The sequence below is a fragment of the Drosophila hydei genome, unplaced genomic scaffold (genome assembly GCF_003285905.1).
Source record: "Drosophila hydei strain 15085-1641.00,03,60 unplaced genomic scaffold, DhydRS2 tig00008134-arrow-pilon, whole genome shotgun sequence".
Classification (NCBI taxonomy): domain Eukaryota; kingdom Metazoa; phylum Arthropoda; class Insecta; order Diptera; family Drosophilidae; genus Drosophila; species Drosophila hydei.
The window spans coordinates 950,016-968,629 of NW_022045843.1; the positions used below are offsets into that span (position 1 = coordinate 950,016).

The 18,614-nt window shown below is 41.5% G+C and overlaps 10 protein-coding genes across 10 annotated transcripts; 5 read left to right on the top strand and 5 right to left on the bottom strand.

Moving 5' to 3' along the window:
- Nucleotides 1-154: 154 nt before the first annotated feature.
- On the bottom strand, nucleotides 155-2,151 carry LOC111593549 (4-coumarate--CoA ligase 2-like). The gene is made up of 5 exons (XM_023306403.2): nucleotides 1,969-2,151; nucleotides 1,699-1,906; nucleotides 1,422-1,608; nucleotides 1,247-1,363; nucleotides 155-1,187 (listed from the first exon to the last, which is right to left on the bottom strand). Exons 1-5 carry the CDS (start codon nucleotides 2,107-2,109, stop codon nucleotides 242-244), a joined length of 1,599 nt encoding a protein of 532 aa, XP_023162171.2. The 5' UTR covers nucleotides 2,110-2,151; the 3' UTR covers nucleotides 155-241.
- An 824-nt stretch (nucleotides 2,152-2,975) lies between these two features.
- LOC111593565 (deoxyribose-phosphate aldolase) lies at nucleotides 2,976-4,113 on the top strand. The gene is made up of 3 exons (XM_023306427.2): nucleotides 2,976-3,063; nucleotides 3,123-3,706; nucleotides 3,764-4,113. Exons 1-3 carry the CDS (start codon nucleotides 3,030-3,032, stop codon nucleotides 4,088-4,090), a joined length of 945 nt encoding a protein of 314 aa, XP_023162195.1. The 5' UTR covers nucleotides 2,976-3,029; the 3' UTR covers nucleotides 4,091-4,113.
- Nucleotides 4,114-4,302: 189 nt separating this feature from the next.
- Nucleotides 4,303-5,125, bottom strand: LOC111593579. The gene is made up of 2 exons (XM_023306444.2): nucleotides 5,105-5,125; nucleotides 4,303-5,040 (listed from the first exon to the last, which is right to left on the bottom strand). The coding sequence occupies exons 1-2, from the start codon at nucleotides 5,123-5,125 to the stop codon at nucleotides 4,315-4,317; spliced, it is 747 nt and encodes a 248-aa protein (XP_023162212.2). The 3' UTR covers nucleotides 4,303-4,314.
- A 999-nt stretch (nucleotides 5,126-6,124) lies between these two features.
- Nucleotides 6,125-8,783, bottom strand: LOC111593553 (probable nucleoporin Nup54). The gene is made up of 5 exons (XM_023306408.2): nucleotides 8,533-8,783; nucleotides 7,654-8,031; nucleotides 7,226-7,592; nucleotides 6,595-7,162; nucleotides 6,125-6,530 (listed from the first exon to the last, which is right to left on the bottom strand). Exons 1-5 carry the CDS (start codon nucleotides 8,585-8,587, stop codon nucleotides 6,189-6,191), a joined length of 1,710 nt encoding a protein of 569 aa, XP_023162176.1. The 5' UTR covers nucleotides 8,588-8,783; the 3' UTR covers nucleotides 6,125-6,188.
- Nucleotides 8,049-8,526, top strand: LOC111593557. The gene is made up of 2 exons (XM_023306413.2): nucleotides 8,049-8,279; nucleotides 8,351-8,526. The coding sequence occupies exons 1-2, from the start codon at nucleotides 8,203-8,205 to the stop codon at nucleotides 8,454-8,456; spliced, it is 183 nt and encodes a 60-aa protein (XP_023162181.2). The 5' UTR covers nucleotides 8,049-8,202; the 3' UTR covers nucleotides 8,457-8,526.
- A 232-nt stretch (nucleotides 8,784-9,015) lies between the features above and the next one.
- Nucleotides 9,016-9,810, top strand: LOC111593556 (uncharacterized bolA-like protein C8C9.11). The gene is made up of 2 exons (XM_023306412.2): nucleotides 9,016-9,312; nucleotides 9,385-9,810. Exons 1-2 carry the CDS (start codon nucleotides 9,149-9,151, stop codon nucleotides 9,479-9,481), a joined length of 261 nt encoding a protein of 86 aa, XP_023162180.2. The 5' UTR covers nucleotides 9,016-9,148; the 3' UTR covers nucleotides 9,482-9,810.
- A 12-nt stretch (nucleotides 9,811-9,822) lies between these two features.
- Nucleotides 9,823-11,118, top strand: LOC111593554 (mevalonate kinase). The gene has a single exon (XM_023306409.2). The coding sequence runs from the start codon at nucleotides 9,844-9,846 to the stop codon at nucleotides 11,023-11,025; it is 1,182 nt and encodes a 393-aa protein (XP_023162177.1). The 5' UTR covers nucleotides 9,823-9,843; the 3' UTR covers nucleotides 11,026-11,118.
- LOC111593555 (transcription elongation factor SPT4) lies at nucleotides 11,036-11,708 on the bottom strand. Its single transcript, XM_023306411.2, has 3 exons — nucleotides 11,542-11,708; nucleotides 11,313-11,475; nucleotides 11,036-11,248 (listed from the first exon to the last, which is right to left on the bottom strand). The coding sequence occupies exons 1-3, from the start codon at nucleotides 11,608-11,610 to the stop codon at nucleotides 11,130-11,132; spliced, it is 351 nt and encodes a 116-aa protein (XP_023162179.1). The 5' UTR covers nucleotides 11,611-11,708; the 3' UTR covers nucleotides 11,036-11,129.
- A 547-nt stretch (nucleotides 11,709-12,255) lies between these two features.
- Nucleotides 12,256-16,020, top strand: LOC111593546 (muskelin). The gene is made up of 9 exons (XM_023306399.2): nucleotides 12,256-12,664; nucleotides 12,908-13,120; nucleotides 13,178-13,520; nucleotides 13,580-14,314; nucleotides 14,369-14,587; nucleotides 14,646-14,965; nucleotides 15,025-15,181; nucleotides 15,235-15,361; nucleotides 15,420-16,020. The coding sequence occupies exons 1-9, from the start codon at nucleotides 12,483-12,485 to the stop codon at nucleotides 15,671-15,673; spliced, it is 2,550 nt and encodes an 849-aa protein (XP_023162167.1). The 5' UTR covers nucleotides 12,256-12,482; the 3' UTR covers nucleotides 15,674-16,020.
- A 197-nt stretch (nucleotides 16,021-16,217) lies between these two features.
- LOC111593547 (G protein alpha q subunit) lies at nucleotides 16,218-18,253 on the bottom strand. The gene is made up of 8 exons (XM_023306400.2): nucleotides 18,136-18,253; nucleotides 17,377-17,561; nucleotides 17,167-17,321; nucleotides 16,981-17,109; nucleotides 16,783-16,912; nucleotides 16,567-16,720; nucleotides 16,397-16,504; nucleotides 16,218-16,300 (listed from the first exon to the last, which is right to left on the bottom strand). Exons 1-8 carry the CDS (start codon nucleotides 18,251-18,253, stop codon nucleotides 16,218-16,220), a joined length of 1,062 nt encoding a protein of 353 aa, XP_023162168.2.
- Nucleotides 18,254-18,614: the final 361 nt, after the last annotated feature.

Genomic DNA, 18,614 nt, shown 5'->3' on the forward strand with positions numbered 1-18,614 from the left:
AACCTCGAAATCCTGAAGTGCTTAAGTGTGTACGGCAAAAGCTTATAAAATCATATCTGTTTATTTTAGCATTAAACTTATGGCTAAATAGCACTTTAGCCAATAGAGTTAGGGTCTTCGTGTAAAATATGTAATTGAAAGTCTGTTTATTTTATTCTTGTGAAGCGCCTTATCAGCGATCTCAAGTAGTCCGTCTTATAAGGTAAAGTACATAATTCAAGTGGAATATTTGTTCTTTGGCTCAGTTGGGCTGGGCCAGAAACACCTCCTTAGCGGTCTTGCGCATCGTCTTGCCGTTCACATTGGCGGGCAGCTTATCGACGAAGCGCACGCCGGCACGCAGCTGCTTCTGCATGCCAGTCAGGCGCTTGGCCACATGGTCAACCACCTCCTTGGCGCTTATTTCGCAGCCTTTGCGCTTGACTACCAAGGCGCCAGCCGCGTCGCCTTCGCGCTCATCGTAGATGCCAACAACACAAACATCCTGCACCTGCTGCAGCTCTGCAATCGTACTCTCGATTTCGGTGGGCCAGTAGTGCAGTCCCTGGTACTTAAGGATCTCCTTTTTACGATCGACGATGTACAGGTAATTCTGTTCGTCAAAGTAGCCCAGGTCGCCGGTATGGAACCAGCCCTCAAAGTCCTGCATGCGTCGCGTTTCCACGGGATTGCCATAGTAACCGCTCCAGGCCTGTCCCGTGTGCACATAGATTTCTCCGACCTGATTGTAACCCAGGCTCTTGCCCTCTTCGTCGACAATTCGGATCTTAATGCCTGGCAAGAGTCTGCCCGCTGATGCAGTATTACTAATGCCAATGTTCACTGTGATGGCACCTATCTCGGTCATGCCGTAGCCCGAATTAAACATGGCTGACTTACATATCTCCTGAGCACGCTGCAGTGTGGCCAAGGACACCAAGCCACCCCCATAATTTAGCATACGCAATGGCACAAGCGCTTCTGCTGTGGCATTTGGACACGTGACCAGGGCAGACAAATGCCTCGGCGGCACCACGGCATAGTTGATCTTGTACTTCTTGACCAATTCGACAAAATAGGTGGGTTCAAAGGGTCGGTTAGTTATGATGCGCGTACTGCCAAACACAGTGCTGAACACGAAGGCCAACAGACCAGTTAGCCAATCCAGAGAGCTGGCCACAAAGATGACCGATTCACTAGTTACGAGCCTGCACATTTAAATTTAATTAGAATTCGAAATTCCAGATGCAAACAACTCTCAGCTTACAAGCTCTCCTGTATGAGTATACCATTCGAAATGCAAACGGCTTTGGGCAAGCCTGTGGTGCCAGAGGAGCATAAAATGGCCACCGTTTGATCTCCGCCGGTCTTAAGAGGCTCCGGTCTACACAGAAGTCGATAGATTTAATAAGCGAATCGATATTCAATATTCCCTCACTTACTGATAGAACATTTCAGTGGTAGTTGGATCCAGCAGGTTCTCTATCTTGGGCACACCCTCAATCGGATCGCTCAAGGTGTATATCTCAGGATGCCAGCTTAAGGTGGCCGCGCGAATTTTTTGATAATCCAAACCATCGCAGAATATGAGCATCGGCTTAGTTATTGCATACACATAGCTAATGGTGGCTAAATTAATTAAATTAAATTCGATTCGATTCGATTCGATTCGATTAAATGGGGCAGTCCAAATGACACTCGATCAAATGAGTAACCAACCTTCGTCGAGCAGTGGATTCACAGAGTGAAAGGGTGTTCCATTCATTAGGCAAGCCACACCCAAGGGCATCACATAGGTGGTATTTTTCGCAGCGATGCCAATTACATCCTTGTGGTTGAGGCCACGGTTTTTCAGATACTGTGCAATGCGTACGGCCCAGGTGATGCCCTGTGCATTGGTCACTGTTACGCCATCAATATCGTTAATCTGCACATTGTAATAACTGTGGTGAGCTCTCAACTCGTCGCACTAATTTCAATTAGACCCACCTGGCACACATTTTTTGGCCAATTCTTCATGGTATTGAATATGACTTTGCCCACAGATATATCATAGTTATAGATAGAGCTCCGCTTGGCTCCACACCACGTATTATCCTTCTCATTGTAGGTTGTAGGTATTGCTGCCATACTGATACCTCGCACTAGACCCACTTATATGTAAGTTACCGAGTCGTATGGCCCAACTATTTATATCGTCCACGGCGTTCACATGTTAAAGTAGTTTTCTATAAACATCCGTTAAGTGGATCTGTAATCTGTAAGTGAGCACCACCTGTTGTATCTAATCAGCGCCGAATGGCTTAACAAATGATAATGTATCTGAAAACGTTTAAAGTACATCAATCCAAATAGCCAATTGTCTACTTACCGCTATTCAAATAACTTCAAAACAGAAATGCATTCATTCATGCACACTTCTTGCTCATTAATCGCTTGGAAAGGGATCAAATCGCATATTCATATTTTTGGGAAACACCCATGGGACAATCAAAATTTAATATGGTAGCCATAAAAATCGAAGCTGACAATAAATTATGGCATTGTGCATTTATAGATGACCCATTGTATTGGCTAGATAAAGATAGTCAGGTGTATAAATGGATGAAGCTCCCGCTGATTTATAAACGAGGTACTTAATACTTTAGATTGGAATTTCCATTGATATTACTTGACTTTGAACTGCATAGATAAGATAGAGTGCTCTATAACTAACAGGAAACTTTCAAACATATGTATGTAGTCCCTGTCTATGTTGTCTATATCTCTGTAGTGGACAATTAATGTTCATGTTCCATTAAAAAAACAATAAATACATTTTCTAAACACATCTTTAAATTTAAACTAATGGCGGCTTTTTAAATTTCAAATTCATATAACAGCCCTGTCTTGTTACATTTGATCTTTAAAAATCAATATGGCAACGCTGACAACAGCTGATTTCTTATCTACGGCTAGTTTATGGGCGGGATCAGCGTGCTTATTGCCAAGTGTGTGTTATTCTTGTTAACTGCCCAAGAAGAGAGTATCCCCTTCAAAAAATCAATAGAATGGAAATGGAAGTAAATAAGATTATGCCCTATGGTAAGTATCCTTCTATACATAATTCACAGACTGTTATTAATCTGTTTACACGTTATCAGATGCATCCGTGCTCAAGGTAAACTTTTCACTGCCCGAAATCAATAAAAATGCATCAAACTTATCACAAAACTCCAGTGTGACGGGTTACTATGAAGTCGCTTGGGCTCTGAAGGCCTTAACGCTAACGGACTTGACCACCTTGGCTGGAGATGATACTGCCTCCAATGTGAGGCGGCTTTGTGTGCGGGCAAGTTTGCCCTTTGAACCTCAACTTCTTGAGAAATCTATTGAGGATAGTTTGCTGTCAGATATTCATTGTGCTGCTGTTTGCGTCTATCCCGCCCGTGTGGCAGATGCGTATCAGGCGCTAAAGCAGTATGGCAAATTGAATGACATATCAATAGCTGCAGTGGCCACTGGTTTCCCTACCGGCCAATATAGTTTGAAGTCGCGTCTGGAGGAAATAAGCTACGCTATTGAATCTGGTGCTACTGAGATTGATATCGTTATCAATCGACAGCTGGCACTGGTAGGCGACTGGGAAGGCGTGTACAATGAGGTAGTCCAGATGCGGAAGGCCTGTGGCAATCGTGCACATTTAAAGACCATCTTGGCCATTGGTGAACTAGGCTCCATGGAAAATGTATGTTTCTTCCATAGCATCCTTTAAACCCGATTTGATGTATCTACTTTTTTGCAGGTATACAAAGCATCGATGGTGTGCATGCTGGCGGGAGCGGATTTCATCAAGACATCCACTGGCAAAGAGGCGGTGAATGCTACACTGCCTGTTGGTCTAGTCATGATATATGCCATTCAGAAATTCAAGCGTCTCACTGGTCAAATTGTCGGCCTGAAGCCAGCGGGCGGTGTGAGAACTGTGCGAGACGCAATCGCCTGGATGACGCTAATCAAAAATACTCTTGGCATGAACTGGCTGAAGCCCGAACTATTCCGATTCGGCGCTTCAGGCCTGCTCGATGATATTGAAAAAGTTGTACGTGAAGGCATCGCTAAGCACGTATAAACTGATTTAGGAGACTCTGATTGCCACACAAAGCATTCCTACCTGTTGCTAGGATGTAATACAAACTGAAGCTTTACACGTAATTATAAATCAACTAAACACTTTGTTTGGTCTACTGAGCATTTATCCCCGCTGTTGAGCAATATGTAACATATATAAATATATTTTTGTATTTTTGTAACCGACTACAATTAAATAACAGTTGTCCTGGCCGCAGTGCATCGCTAAGGATGCTGATTCACAGTTCCAGCTGGCTTGTAGTTGTATGTGAGCTGGGCAGGCGCGGCCATAAGATCATCCTCGGCTAGCTGTTCGCCATGCTGCACCAACTCGGCGGGCACAGCGCTCGACTCCTGATGCGGTTGATTGCCAGGCGTCTTCACGTGCATATCAACAGCAAAGAAAGAGTCATCAAAGTTGATGCGATTGCGCTCATCCTGCTCCAAATAGAGAGCCTTGGGTGGAGCGCCGCCCATTGCCTTCTCGTATGAATTGAGCCACTTAAGGTTAATGTGCTTGGAGGCCGCATTGAACTTTTTCGGCGTCTTCTTTGGCTTGTCGGCGTAATAATTCCGCTCCTGTTGCAATCGTTGCGGTGGTGGTGCAATTTTCTCCATGTGTCGGCTCTTGGCGTCAAGCTTTGGATCCACGTAATCGTAGAGTGGCAAGTAGAAGTTGTACGGTTGATCTGTGGGCGGCAACATGTACTGCTGTGGCTGCACCTGCATCTCAATCTGGGGTTCCAACTGGCTACCAGCCGATGCAGAATCTTCGACCTGGGCTACCGGACCAAATATTTCCCCAGCGCGCCGGAGTAAGTTCTCCAACCGTTCAATTGTTATGATTTGCGGATGCAACAGCTGCACATCATCCTGCAGCTGTACACGACGCTGCGCTATTGATGTCGTGGGCGTGGCAGCCACACTTGAGCAAAATGCCCACAACAGCAACTAAAGGGGAGATATGAGTGTTTTAGGCAACAGATCTTACGGCTGCAACTCCAGACACACTCACAATCAATGACCCATTCGACATGGCGAGTTTTGTTGATCTTTTATAGCTTAGCTATTATTAGTCCATATACGTTGGTGGAGCTGCTGCCGTCACTTGTCGTTGCAAAGATCGCACAATGAGTAAGGCGGCCTGGACACAGCGAATTCATTTATACTCCACACACTGCAATCATTTTCCATTTTCCCAGTCTTAAAACGGAAGCTCTCGGAAGTCTCCACAATCAACAATAGCAACAACTTCACTCCAGGCACAGTTAGCTGGAAAACAAGTTTTCCCAGTGCAAAAGAAATAAATATATAACGAGACAACTGCACACACACACGCCCGGCTGCATAATAATGTTAATGTAACAACCCAAGCGGCGAACAGGCTGAAGTTGAACAAACTGGATGTGAGTTTGTCACTGGTAATGAGTTCGTTGCAACCAGCGGCAACGAGCGAAATTGCGTCAAATGGTCAAGTAATCGCTGCAAAATTGTCCAATCCCAAAGAAAAGTCGGCCGCTTGCACCAAGTGCATTGACACTAAAAGCGGCAAGCGTTATGACAAAAACAATGAAGCTACTTAGGTAGCCGAAATGACAATACTCTTGCAAGTGCAAGTTAATTAAAACTTGAAATAAGTTAAAAGTTAATCAAAATATCTTCCACATTCTTTACATAGCTAAATCTAATCAAAAACATACTTACATAGAATTTCGCATTGAAATTCAGCTTATTGAATATTATAAATTCTGGACAATTTCTGAATTGTTCAAGTTTGTACAAATTAGTAGTTTTTAAATATCATCAAAGCATAAACAAATGTATGATACCCTTTAATGTAAGTGTACAAAATTGTCGTTCACATAATTTCCGCAGCGTGAGATGTGAACTCGTTTCGATTGTTACAACGAGAGCCAACACACATTTGTTATATTTTCTATCTTGCCAGCCGTAAAAGTGCAAGTTCAAAGATACAGGAAATACTAGACCGGTGGCAATAGCAACAAAAAAGCATTAACAAATTGTAACGATTATATCTTGTTCATTGACTCTATATTAGAAAAACAACTATATAATTTCTGCACGGTTCGTATGAGGGATCATGTTTGCTGTAACTCGGGCAAACCTTTTATGATAATATCCAGTGCTTCCAGGTCTTTGTTTACAGTTTCCTTTAGCACCTCCATGGCGTGCTGCTGCATGGTCATTATGGTTCGCATCTCATCCTCAGCGCTTTTTTCTAGTGCATATTCGGGCAGGCCATTGCTAGCAAATTGGCTGCGCTGCATTCGAATCTGGGAGAGTAGCTCACTTAGGCGTCCCTTAAACTGAGTGGGTGCAGAAACGACAGCCTGCATATTCTGCAGCTTAGTGCGCAGTGCCTCCTCCTCAGGCGTTAACGTGGTGCCCACCTTGCGAGTACATTCTTGTTTCACAACGATCTGAGACATAAATATTTAAATAATATAGAAGAGACCGAAAGTGATTTCAGATTAATTCGTTTACCCTAAGTATGCGATGGCTCATTTCGGCCAACTTGCGTTTGTGCTCCATTATCCTAGCTGTTGCCGAGGCATGGCGTCGCCGTAGTTCCTGCAACTCACCTTCCACCTTCTTCATGTAGAGCGCATGGGTCTCGGTCTCCTGTTCCTGGCATTTGACACGCCATTTCAAATCGTTGAAACCAATCATGGGCACAGGTATAAATTGACTGTCATCTGGGTTGTCTAAATTGGCCTGGCGCCACATGCGTGGATCAACGCTGCGCGGAGGGTTCTCTAAATACTCTTTCAGCTGATCGTCATCAGGCAGTGTAAGTGCCAAAGCTTCTATCAAGCCCAGATTCGTCAACTGTGCTTTCACTGCTGCCTGGCCTAAATAACTGGCCAATTCAGTGGCAAGTATCCGCTTGCTATCATTAGGACCGTGCGTCATCTGCACTTTCTCCTCCACATAGATAACCATTTGACACTTCTTGTTTTCCAACTCTTTAAGAACGTCGATGTGTACCATTAGATTTGGCTTGCTTCCCATTAGACTGTGCAATGTTTGTACAATCTGTTGCTGTTGCGCCCTAGAAACGCGATAGTATTCAAATTAATAAAAGTCAAATAAAGATGGACAGTTAAACACTCACTTAATCGTTGCTAAATCCCGATCAAAGTTGAGTGCGACTAGTCCCAGCTTGTTGTCCTTGCCAGGCATGCGACTGTAGCCAATGGCTTTGAAACGACATAAGTAATTCTCCTGCGTAATGTCAACGGGTGCAGCACTTTGAGAATAAAATAGTTTTCCAGTACCCCACATAGCCTGTAGATAGTTCCACTTGGCTACAATATTATCACGCTCATCGCCAAAGATAGAGACATTTAAAATGGACTGAGCAAACGCTTCATCCGACGAAATTGGCACAGGCTGCTGCTGTGGCTGCCCCAACATAAAGTTTGTACCGCCAAAGCCTCCAAAGCCGGGAGTCACTGTCGGCGCAGCTGGCTTACCAAATGCTGCAAGAATAATTAATATAATTAATATTTTAAATCTATAGGCGGAACTTGGGCAGTTTACCTGATCCAAAAGTGCTACCACCAAATGCTGACGGCTGGCTGGCACCAAAGCCACCGAAAGCTGGTGCCGTTGTTGTTGTTGCTCCGAATCCCGCGAATCCACTAGCAGGCGCGTTGCTCGATGTTGGCAGCTGTCCGAAACCACTAAATGCAGGTGGTGCCGCACTTATCGCGGGTGTTGCAAATAAACTAGGCTGATTTGTCGGTGCTGCTGCGCCAAAACCACCAAATCCACCACCCAATGTACCAGTCGGTGCACTAGTCGGGGCACCGAAAGCTGTGGGTGCGGCACCAAACGCAGACGTTGACATATTGCTTCCAAAAGCCGGTGCCGCAGCTCCGGTTGTCGCACCAAATGATGAACCAAACATGCCGCCCGCTGTCCACAGAAGAGATAAGTATAACATAAAGGGGTCAGTGTTTGAAATGTTTTGTTGCTGGTCCAGCTCCCGCGTACATATCTTATCAGTTCGAGAGGCGTGTTTAGTGAGAGTTAGGTCTTAGTATACTGTAGAAGCTGGACAGCAGCGGATGTGTTTGATTTCCTACTATGCCATTCATTATCTTTATAGTAGTTTTTCTGCTGGCTTGCGCTGCCTATGTCGGCTATGTTATTCACAAAAAGGAGTAAGTTATCAAATAAAATATAAGTATTTTCACTGATGTCGGTATACCTAATTACTATTTAAATATTTCAGAATTAATCCAAAGGAAATACGTTTGAAAAATTTACAGGATGCAAAGAAGTTGCTTACCCTGCCTTCAACTGCTAACCCTCAACGCTATTTGGCGAAAAGGGCTTGACCGGCAATACATTCAAATACCGCATGCCCTTTTCGTGCCTTTCCCACCTGAAGAATGAAATGAGAAATCTACTTACGTTTAGCCGGCGTGCTTGTCGCACCCAGCGATGTGTTGCCACCAAAGAATGACATGAGGACTATAATTCAGCGCTTCCTAAATTGGTTGTATTCCTCGCTTAAGTTTAAACAGAAAATATTTGCTTTTTAATTAAAAACTTGGTAAAAACAAAACTAAAAACGAGTAATTTTGGCGCTATCAACACGCACAATAATGCTATGTTGGGAATGAGAATATTTCGATAACATATTCATCAAATAATCGATAGCTTTCACAAATAAAATAGTATAAACGATATGTTTATCAGGTAGAACAATGGTTACGATAGTCAAGAATCATGTCTAGAGCTTGTGACGTCATAAATAATGATTTTCATAAAAATATATATTATTTTCGGGTACCTTTTACTGTCAGTAACAAAAATTGATTTAATTTGCAGCTCTTTATTTCAAAAACTAACTTGACAGTTTTTTACAATACGTATTCAAGCCTTGTGTATACACCACTTTTTTGTTTGTGACGTATTAGATTCATAAACAAGCAATCTTCTCAATTCGATAATTTGCCGCTAATGACTGCATTAGTATTTATCTTCTTATTTGTAAAAGAAATAAATTTAAATAAAATCAAACAAAATGAGCAAGTATACCTCAAAGTATCTGGAAGATAAGCTAAAAGAAAAATTAGACGCTACGTATGTGCATGTTACAGACGAATCGGACGGATGTGGTGGAAAATTTAGTGCTGTCATCGTCTCTAAAGCATTTGAGGGAAAAGCACTCCTTCAAAAGCACAGATTGTAATTTGTTCTACATTTAAATATTAAAATATATAAAATAACTAATAATAACGTAACTTAATTTAATTTAAGAGTTAACACAACGCTCGCCGAAGAACTTAAGGAAATACACGCTTTCTCGCAAAAATCATACACACCAGCCGAGTGGGAGAAAGTGCAACAGCAATAGCAAGAGCAGCAGCAACCGTAACCTGTTGCTTCACTGTGGAGCCTAAAACCTGTACATGCATGTGTGTATGTGTCTACAGATGTATGTGATTTAACCAGCCAACGTCAGACGAAATCCAACCAGTCGAAACCAAAAACAGTTGAACAAAGAAAGTGAAAGGGAAACAGCCGATGAACGGAGTAACAATAAACACGCAAAATTTCGCGTAACATTACATAAAATCTGAAGCAAACATACATAATATAAATAAAGCGAGAACCTGATCTCCAGTGACCCTTGTTGCCGCCATCTTGCATGAACTCGAGGGCACCATTAGAAATTCAAATATCTAAAAGAGACCTATTTGCATTTCAACAGAAACAATGACGAAGTTCCAGGTTCACTCTCCTGGCAAAGTGATTCTACATGGAGAGCATGCTGTTGTTTATCAAAAGCCCGCATTGGCTGCAGTCGTGGGCCTGGGCACCAAGCTCCAACTGCGCACGCAGGCGGGCAGCCAGGTGGCAAGTTTTCAGCTGGAGGCTCTCAACTGCACAGTAGAAATAGAATTGAGTGAATTCAATGCCTTTCTGGGTAAATTTCGCACCAAATATCCTGGCGACAAGCTGGAGAACACCGCTAAGCTATTGGAAGAGGTGCGCGCTGAGGTGGCCAAGCAGCTGGAACGTAGCGTGGGCAGCACTCCCAAACAGCACACACAACGCGCTTTCGTTTCAATATACTACCTTCTGGCAGGCGCTGTGCTCACGTCACCCAATCAACCCACGCTAACACTTTCAACTGGTTTCCAGGTGCAAGTGGATTCAGAGCTTAACGTGGGTGCCGGTCTGGGTAGCTCTGCATCCTATGGCGCTGCCTTGGCAACTGCTTTTCTGATTTTGGCTGGTCATTTCGACGAAACAAGCTATTTGCAAGACAGGAATTTAGCCTTGATTTCGCACTGGGCATTCGAATCAGAGCGCGTTAATCACGGTTCGCCCTCCGGTGTGGATAACACAGTGTGCACCTATGGAGGAATTCTTCGCTTCGTCAAAGGCCAAGGCTTTCAATCGCTGCGCATACAGAAACCGCTTAACATTTTACTGGTGGATAGCCGGGTGAGCCGCAGCACCGCTGATATTGTCGCGAAGGTGCGTCACTTGGCCGAAGAGTTCCCGCTGTTAATCGAAGCCATTTGGCAGGCTTGTGACCAGCTTGTGAATTCCGCGGTGCCTCTGTACGAAAGCTTTGGAAATGCTCAGGACGACAGCCAAAAGTTCGAGAAACTGGAACGTCTCTTTCAAATAAACAACGATCTGTTAAAAGCAATTGGCGTCACACATCCGAAACTAGAGCAAATTTTTACGATTGCCTTCAAGCGTGGGTTCTTCTCCAAGTTGACGGGCGCCGGTGCTGGTGGCTATGCTATTATTTTGCTGCCCGAGAAATACGAAGCCAACGAAGTGTACTGGAAACTGAAGGAGGAGTTAGAAGCAGCTGGCTTTGGTGTTCATGTCACTACAGCTGGTGGCGATGGCTTGCGAGTGAGCTCCCTGGAAGATTGATAGCGCCTTCACTTAAAACTGTATTTTATTCTAGATGTATGTGTTTGAGGTTTTGTTATTACTTAAAATAAACTACATATTTTATACGCCAAATACGCAGCTGATTAGCGCTGACTTCTATCTCTTGTCTTGTAAGCAATTCCGCGGTTCTTCATGTCGCGAATGGTCGACTGTGGCAGAGTACCCGATACGGAAATTGCATAGATGCCACGCGTAAAACGTGCTGTGCAGGTAAGAAAAATATATATATTGATATCGTGGTTACACGTTCAATTGTGTTTGCTTACCAAGTCGTTGCCATTTTGCTACCCAGGAGTCTGTGGGCGTTGTCAGAGCGATGATGCCATCAAAATTGTTGCTTGTGTGATCGTACACATTGTCCTTGTTATTCTTCATACGCAGAAACTCTTCACAGTTTTCACAGCCATCAGTCTCGAATTGATCGAAAGTCTACAGAAAAAAGAGCGCCCAAACTAAAATCTGTACGCTTGTACGACTCGAATTTCTAATACCTACCTTTACAAGGGAGCATACTAGACAGGCGCGTAGCCCGCGCAGATCTTTAGGTATAGCATCAAAGGACATTTCAAAACTTAACAGCAAAAATGGAGCCGGTATTTAATTATTTTTTGTTAGCTCAGCAAGAAATTCAGCTATTCATAAACATACAACGAAAGACTAGTGATGGGCGATGATTTCGATCCATCGATAGGACTCGATCGAAAACTATCGTTTCATTAACAAGAGCTCTATAATTCAGTACCTGGTGAAAGCATACCCGGTAGCCAATTTATAGCATTACTTGGCGAAAATGATTTGAAATAGAGCAAATTATATAACATAGGATAAAAATCAGCTAAGAAAATGTTGTTTTGTTGTATGATGAAAATTGTATATTTCACATATCGGTTCATAAATAAATAATTTATTATTTTTGTTTTTTAAATATTTTCAATACTTTAAATTATGTACAAAATTCATCTCCCAAAGCTCTATATTATTTTTTGTTTCTTTTTTAGCTGTCCCATACAATATACTTAAAAAATTGCAGAATATGATATCAGTTGTTGTTAGACGTTATAGCATTACGTACAAAAATAAATCAATGGAACTCGTTCCTGTTTACCAAAAAATAAATATTATAAAAAACAAAATAATACTTTTATAGATGGGTAATTCGAAGTAGATTAAGTTTGTTTTGTTAATTGTTGAATTTTTATTGGGTCCAATAAAAAATAATCTTCGACAAGTTTCGAGGCATTTTCGTCAAGTGTGGAGCATTCACGTTAAAAGCTGATTTGCTGATTTTGTCGTCGTTTAACTGTGAATGTCATAATAAAACTTAAGAATTGCACGACAATTGGTATTTTGTTATTTTGCGTTGCCGGCAATAGAATTAAGTTATAAACTCTCTAAACCAATTTACCTGCACTACAAGTGTTCAAGTCTAAACAAGGATGTCGACATCGACGACTACTACATCGAGCCCAACGGACAGTTCTAATGGCTCTCTAGCAATTTCATATGGTGCTGTGCCCGTGGTACCAGGGGCAAATACGCAGAAACCCTTTACGCTCTCTGAACGTCTGAATTTCGAGATATACCGTTACTCAAGTTGTTCGCCAAACTATTTGCCTGAGTAAGTCATAGGCTTTGGCCCTTCAACTGTAAATGCAAACATTCAAATGTATTGATGTTGGCAAACGTGAGTGAATATATATACGTATACATATACACGTGCATGTGTATGTAGATGCATAAAAGAAGCGTCCCGCCCATATCATGTCAAAGTTGCATTTCGTAATTGTTGTCAACTGCGCAGCTGTCGCTGCTGTCAATTTTGTGGGTATTTTTACAGTTTGTTTTCATTTTCGGATTTCAGAAACGTTCTCGTCGACTGCCCAAACGACCAAACCTCTCGCTGGTCCGCGTACACAAACAGCCCACCACAGTTTCTCACATTGAAGCTCCGACGACCCGCCATTGTTCAAAAGATCAAATTTGGTAAATTTGAGAAATCGCACGTATGCAACATAAAGAAGTTTCGCGTGTTTGGTGGATTGGAAGATGAGCACATGGTGCTGTTGCTAGAAGCGTAAGTATCTATGAACACTATAAATATAAAATCTAAAGTAAAATCGTTTATTTGCAGGGGTCTTAAAAATGATAATATACCTGAAGTATTCAATTTGCGCTGCATGACTGAGGATGGCGCAGAGAATCTACCCATTCTCTATCTGAAAATAGTGCCATTGTTGTCTTGGGGACCATCATTCAATTTCAGTATCTGGTACATCGAACTTCATGGCCAGGATGATCCCATGTATACGTGCGCACGGATGAAGAGCTATAATACTTTGCGTGAAAATGAGATTATAAAACTGTGCCTCAAGCACTTCCGTCAGCAGGGTTATATGAAAGCTTTTGGGGCGTTGCAGGAACAAACAAACGTGCGCCTAGAGCATCCACTTATTAGTGAATTGCATAAATACCTGGTTATTATAATTAATTATTTTTCAATATGTATAACTTTATTAATACTCTCTTACCACAGGTGGTGCAAGGCGACTTTGAACAAGCGGAGCGCTTCATTGCAAAATGTATTGAAGACGGATTAATGGATGAGTATTTAAATAAGCAAGACTACAAGCACGACTGGCAAATGAAGTACACTCAAAGCGAGATAAAGCCTGGCAACCGTGGTGGCCATCAGCTTGTGGTCGATGCCAAAAAGCGTCTAATATATTTGTATGGTGGTTGGGATGGCTACCAGGATCTTAGCGACTTGTGGGTGTACAACATAGAACTCGACGAATGGACACTGCTTTGCGAGCGGTCGGAATTGTCCAATGGACCCACTCCGCGCTCCTGTCACAAATTGATTTTTGATCCCATCAGCGAAAATATATTTATGCTAGGCCGCTATTTGGATAACTCAATACGCACCAGTGATTACATCAAGAGTGATTTTTACTTGTACGACACCCGTGCCCGCAATTGGATGCAAATCTGTGATGACACCAGCCAAGTCGGTGGCCCCCAGCTTGTGTACGATCACCAAATGTGCATCGATGCCGATAAGCGTACAATTTATGTGTTTGGGGGCAAGATACTGACGCCGCGCAGCCCGACGTCTTCGACTGAGCCAGAATACTCTGGTCTATTTTCTTATCATATTGCGACAAACACTTGGACGCAGATACTCGTAGATTGTCATCATGCAAGTGCCTCTCAAGCGGATGTTATGTCAATTAAATCACGCATAACCCACTGCATGGTGTTTCATAATGTAACTAAACACAATAGGTATTTTATGTATATCTAAAATATTTGTGATTTGCAGAAACAACGAAAGCTTTACATTTACGGCGGTCAGCGTGGGAAAGAGGATCTCGATGAGCTGCTTACTTACGATGTGGATTCACAGTCGATTTCACTGATAAACAAGGAGCATTCGCATCTCGGCACTAACACCAGTACTGAGGCCAAATTTGAACCATCATCAGGTTACACATTGCGCGCGACCATTGATTGTGATCGCGATGAAATTTATGTATTCTCGGTATGATAAGGTATTTTGCCATTGTCAATTCCTATAATTTATATTGTTTATTCCTTAGAGCCTTAACAAGGTTAAGGACAGGCGCGATGTGCATCATGTAGATGCATCAAATTCATTTTGGGTTTATTCATTGCGCACTCATAAATGGTCACGTATCTATTACTGCCGACATAATGCTCAGGACGTAAACTCCATTAACAAGGCCAACTTTTTGGGTGCCAGCAAAGGTGACGATGTCCTGGAGCCATGCCCACGATATGCTCATCAGTTAGTCTACGATGAGCTAGCAAAGACACATTATCTCTTTGGTGGTAATCCAGGCATATTTCAGTACCAGCAACTGCGATTGGATGACTTCTGGTTACTGCAGTTAGAAAAGTAATCACCATATATTTGCTTTTATACTGCAAAAATACTAAATGATCTTCGTTTTACAGGCCAAAACGTGATGAGATATTGAAACATTGTCGCTATTTGGTGCGTAAGCTGCGTTATGAGGAAATGGCACGATCAGATCCAATAAAAGCAATGGAATATCTTAGACATCACATCTCTGACGTTATAGATCACACTGATACTGAGCAGTTGAACAATGTATTCACAGTTGAATAATCATTTAGACATTTTAACAATTTACATTATTGCAGTTTCACAAGCTGGCTTCCCTTCTCTTCAAGCCGCACGACAACAGCCAAGACTCTTTGAGTCCCAGAGCAACACCAGAGCCGTGTACTGAGACCGAAGGGTTTGATACAGAAGCAGCTAGCTCTAAAAGTAAGATATTAATTTATTTCTTGATAAACTTTAGTAACTCACACTAAAACTATTTCAGTTGAAATGACGGCAAATGTTGGATTAGGTGCCGCTGAAAATATATCATTAGAGTCAAATGAAAGCTTGGCGACCTCCGGCATATCTGAGACTGTATCCAGTCCCAGTGGTTCGTCGTGCACAAAACGTGCGCGCACCGAAGCCTCCTGTGAACTGCAAAACCGCCGCGCATACCTTTTCAATAAGTTGGTGCAGCTTATGCCGGCAAGCATGGTGCAGCCAGAGCGAAACCTTAGCGATTTTGTGATCATTTAAAGGATTCTTCAACTTGCAATCAGTGCCAAAATAACATACAGACGTTTCGATATTTTATTCTCTATTGAGTTTTTATGTTTATTATTATTTAAAATGTTATGCAATTGTCTCGAACTCTGGATGTGCATGTGATACTCAAAGCGTGTTAGCTATCGTTTTGTTTTTTCAAATGTTAAGTTTTTTTTGGCCACTGCTCAAAGCATTGCCACATATTTAATTCAATTTTTTATCATAGAACACAAAAACTATGTCATTGTGATAATTAATTTTTATAATACGAAAAGGAAACGGAAACGGTTTTATGTATTAGTCGAGCTACACGAATATGTGAAAACTGTTAAATTTAAACTTTAGCTTAGATATAAAAGATAAGTTTGAAATAAACAATTTTACACCTACTCTAAGGATAATTGGAATTTATTTAACATTAGATAAAGCAAAACAAACTCGAAATTATATAGTTGAGAAGACAAAGTGTTGTTTAAGATTGATGTCATTGACATCTAAGTAATCCCTCGTCATCCGTTCAACAAATCAAAAGCATTTAACCCAAATTGAATTCCTTAAGTGCATTTTGCATAATTGTATCTTTGACAGCGCAGAACACAAGTTTGATGTTTTCGGTATCTGTTTGTCAATATAAAATAGACAATAGTTAATAGTATAGGTCAATAAGATCTGCAATTCATATCAAATTAGATTATTAATAGAGTAGAGCTTAACCTGTGGCTGTTGTGAAATGCGAATAACATTGACGCTCTGGATCCGGATTGCAAGCCAAGTATTTTTTCAACACAAACTGCTTGGCCGCTGCGTGATCCTGCTTTGGACCTTCATACATAAATTTTAAAATTCATATCAAAATATAGATACAAATTTACACATTGACTCACCATCATACTCAGTGAAATAGTCCCCCATATGCGAGTACATAATTTTCTCCTCGAACAAATCCTTCTTGTTCATAAATAGAATAATAGATGAATTCTGGAACCACGGGTATGTGATTATGGTTCTAAACAAAGCTTTCGATTCTTCCATGCGATTCTGAATACAAAATATTGAGAAACATTGTACATTAAAATTATATTTTCATGACTTAAACGCACCTCATTATCAGATTCAAACAAGATCTGGTCATATTCAGAAAGCGCCACCAAAAATATGATTGAGGTCACATTCTCAAAGCAATGAATCCACTTTCTTCTCTCCGAACGCTGACCTCCAACATCCACCATTCTGTAATTGATTTCAAGAAGTACAATTTATATCATATGTTATTTGTGATCCACATCGCAGAGGGAAACCTGAAAACGATGCCATCCAAATCAAATGGATATTCCAGTATTCCAGTTGTGGGCACACGAGCACGCAGAATATCCTGTTCAGTAGGCAAATAATCAGCTTGTTCAATACGCTCCAAGTCGCTCAAATAGCTGTGTGGAAAAGATGGATAATATTTCATATGAATTAACGGATACAGCTGGACTCACTATTTAGCTGAATCTGTTAATTGATATTCTCTTCGGCGATCGTAGCACTCCTGTATGCCAGCATCTTCCCAAAGACCATGGAGAGCTTTCAAAAATGGATCCTCCAATCGTGTAACAGCTTCGTAGTCAATGCTCATCACCAGCTCACCATATTCCTATGCACAAGCAAATACTTAAAATATAAATATCTGAGTTATATTTTGTGCTTACGCGAATCTCCGCCCCTCCATATTCTATTTTGAGCAGATCCATGGCTTTGATCATCGACTGCATTGCCATGAATATATTTTGGAACACCAACTTAATGTAGCCGCGTTTGTCATCGTCAGAGTAGCCGCTGCCGTGAATAATTCGCATTTGCTTGATAAAAGTGGATTTCCCAGATTCACCAGTACCTGAAAAATATCAATAAAACAATGTTTAAAACAAAGGCATTTCTACCAATAGATAAGCAATATATAGTACCCTTTGCCAAAAAAAAAAAACACAAATTAAAGCATCTTGCCAAAGATGCCTAATGTTACCATTTTCATTGCATACTTCTAAGAGCACTCATTGACGGCAGCTGAAAATTTGCACTGCATACTTCGGGGGCCGAATTAGAAATTTCGATTTCGTCGAAAATCACATACTTTTATTGTACTGTGTTAGTTAAAGAATTTCTTATTTACATAAAAATCATCCACATAAGGCTTATAATAATTAAGTTTTTATGAAAATTTATCCATGGCTCAACAGACCTCTGTGAAAGAAATACGATAATAAAAGTTAGACCGGACAACGCCTAGTATTACCCACAAGTATTAACGTACATTTATATACAAGTATATTTTAAGCAACCCTCCCTTCAAGGCGCATCCGCATGGCTTCGTTGGGTAGACGAAGAATTTGAATGCATAATGGGCTCAACTTTTTTAAATGTTAATTTTTCTTGTATCTTCTGTGATGTCGTTCAACTATAAAACTCACCCAGTAGGAGCAGTTTAAGTTCACGGCGAGCATCTTTCTTGTCACGGCGCAGTTGTTTTTCAATTTCCTGATTGATACGTTTCTGTTCCTTGGCCTCTTCCGATAAGCAGCACTCCATTGTGAAGAATCTTTTCTACGTTTCGTGATGTGCGCAAATCCTTTTGTTTAGTTACTTTTACTTATTATCCAGTGTTGCTCAGTTAACCGAAATTTTTACTCTTGTTAAGTATGGTTGGACAGAGGAATAATTATTTTAAGATAAATTTTTCGAAAGTTGTTCGCTCGACAAGAGTCCGAAACGTTGTGTATTCTGTTTGCAGTGAACATATAATATTTGGCCGACAGTTGAATCGGCTGATGAAGGTGCTGGCCGTGGCTTTGACACTGGTGGCAAAGCGCATGCACTGCAACCACTACACAGGTTTATAGGCATCGACATTGAGCCGATCCACAGTTCGTGCAGCAGGTGAAAACAGATT

Bases quoted from the DNA above. Each gene is read 5' to 3' on its own strand.
- LOC111593549 (XM_023306403.2), bottom strand. From the start codon at position 2,109: ATGGCAGCAATACCTACAACCTACAATGAGAAGGATAATACGTGGTGT. The intron at 1,364-1,421 runs GTAAGTGAGGGA...ACTTCTGTGTAG, and splicing joins ACCACTGAAATGTTCTATCA to ACCGGAGCCTCTTAAGACCG. The intron at 1,188-1,246 runs GTAAGCTGAGAG...TTAAATGTGCAG, and splicing joins ATACTCATACAGGAGAGCTT to GCTCGTAACTAGTGAATCGG.
- LOC111593565 (XM_023306427.2), top strand. From the start codon at position 3,030: ATGGAAATGGAAGTAAATAAGATTATGCCCTATG. The intron at 3,064-3,122 runs GTAAGTATCCTT...ACACGTTATCAG, and splicing joins AAATAAGATTATGCCCTATG to ATGCATCCGTGCTCAAGGTA. The intron at 3,707-3,763 runs GTATGTTTCTTC...ACTTTTTTGCAG, and splicing joins AACTAGGCTCCATGGAAAAT to GTATACAAAGCATCGATGGT.
- LOC111593579 (XM_023306444.2), bottom strand. From the start codon at position 5,125: ATGTCGAATGGGTCATTGATT. The intron at 5,041-5,104 runs GTGAGTGTGTCT...TCTCCCCTTTAG, and splicing joins TGTCGAATGGGTCATTGATT to TTGCTGTTGTGGGCATTTTG.
- LOC111593557 (XM_023306413.2), top strand. From the start codon at position 8,203: ATGCCATTCATTATCTTTATAGTAGTTTTTCTGCTGGCTTGCGCTGCC. The intron at 8,280-8,350 runs GTAAGTTATCAA...TAAATATTTCAG, and splicing joins TATGTTATTCACAAAAAGGA to AATTAATCCAAAGGAAATAC.
- LOC111593553 (XM_023306408.2), bottom strand. From the start codon at position 8,587: ATGTCATTCTTTGGTGGCAACACATCGCTGGGTGCGACAAGCACGCCG. The intron at 8,032-8,532 runs GTAAGTAGATTT...TTCTGTGGACAG, and splicing joins GACAAGCACGCCGGCTAAAC to CGGGCGGCATGTTTGGTTCA. The intron at 6,531-6,594 runs GTAAACGAATTA...TTTATGTCTCAG, and splicing joins TGAGCCATCGCATACTTAGG to ATCGTTGTGAAACAAGAATG.
- LOC111593556 (XM_023306412.2), top strand. From the start codon at position 9,149: ATGAGCAAGTATACCTCAAAGTATCTGGAAGATAAGCTAAAAGAAAAA. The intron at 9,313-9,384 runs GTAATTTGTTCT...ATTTAATTTAAG, and splicing joins CTCCTTCAAAAGCACAGATT to AGTTAACACAACGCTCGCCG.
- LOC111593554 (XM_023306409.2), top strand. From the start codon at position 9,844: ATGACGAAGTTCCAGGTTCACTCTCCTGGCAAAGTGATTCTACATGGA.
- LOC111593555 (XM_023306411.2), bottom strand. From the start codon at position 11,610: ATGTCCTTTGATGCTATACCTAAAGATCTGCGCGGGCTACGCGCCTGT. The intron at 11,476-11,541 runs GTAGGTATTAGA...TTTTTTCTGTAG, and splicing joins TAGTATGCTCCCTTGTAAAG to ACTTTCGATCAATTCGAGAC. The intron at 11,249-11,312 runs GTAAGCAAACAC...TTACCTGCACAG, and splicing joins AGCAAAATGGCAACGACTTG to CACGTTTTACGCGTGGCATC.
- LOC111593546 (XM_023306399.2), top strand. From the start codon at position 12,483: ATGTCGACATCGACGACTACTACATCGAGCCCAACGGACAGTTCTAAT. The intron at 13,121-13,177 runs GTAAGTATCTAT...GTTTATTTGCAG, and splicing joins ATGGTGCTGTTGCTAGAAGC to GGGTCTTAAAAATGATAATA. The intron at 15,182-15,234 runs GTATTCACAGTT...ACATTATTGCAG, and splicing joins ATACTGAGCAGTTGAACAAT to TTTCACAAGCTGGCTTCCCT.
- LOC111593547 (XM_023306400.2), bottom strand. From the start codon at position 18,253: ATGGAGTGCTGCTTATCGGAAGAGGCCAAGGAACAGAAACGTATCAAT. The intron at 17,322-17,376 runs GTAAGCACAAAA...GCTTGTGCATAG, and splicing joins ATGGAGGGGCGGAGATTCGC to GAATATGGTGAGCTGGTGAT. The intron at 16,505-16,566 runs GTGAGTCAATGT...TTATGTATGAAG, and splicing joins CTATTTCACTGAGTATGATG to GTCCAAAGCAGGATCACGCA.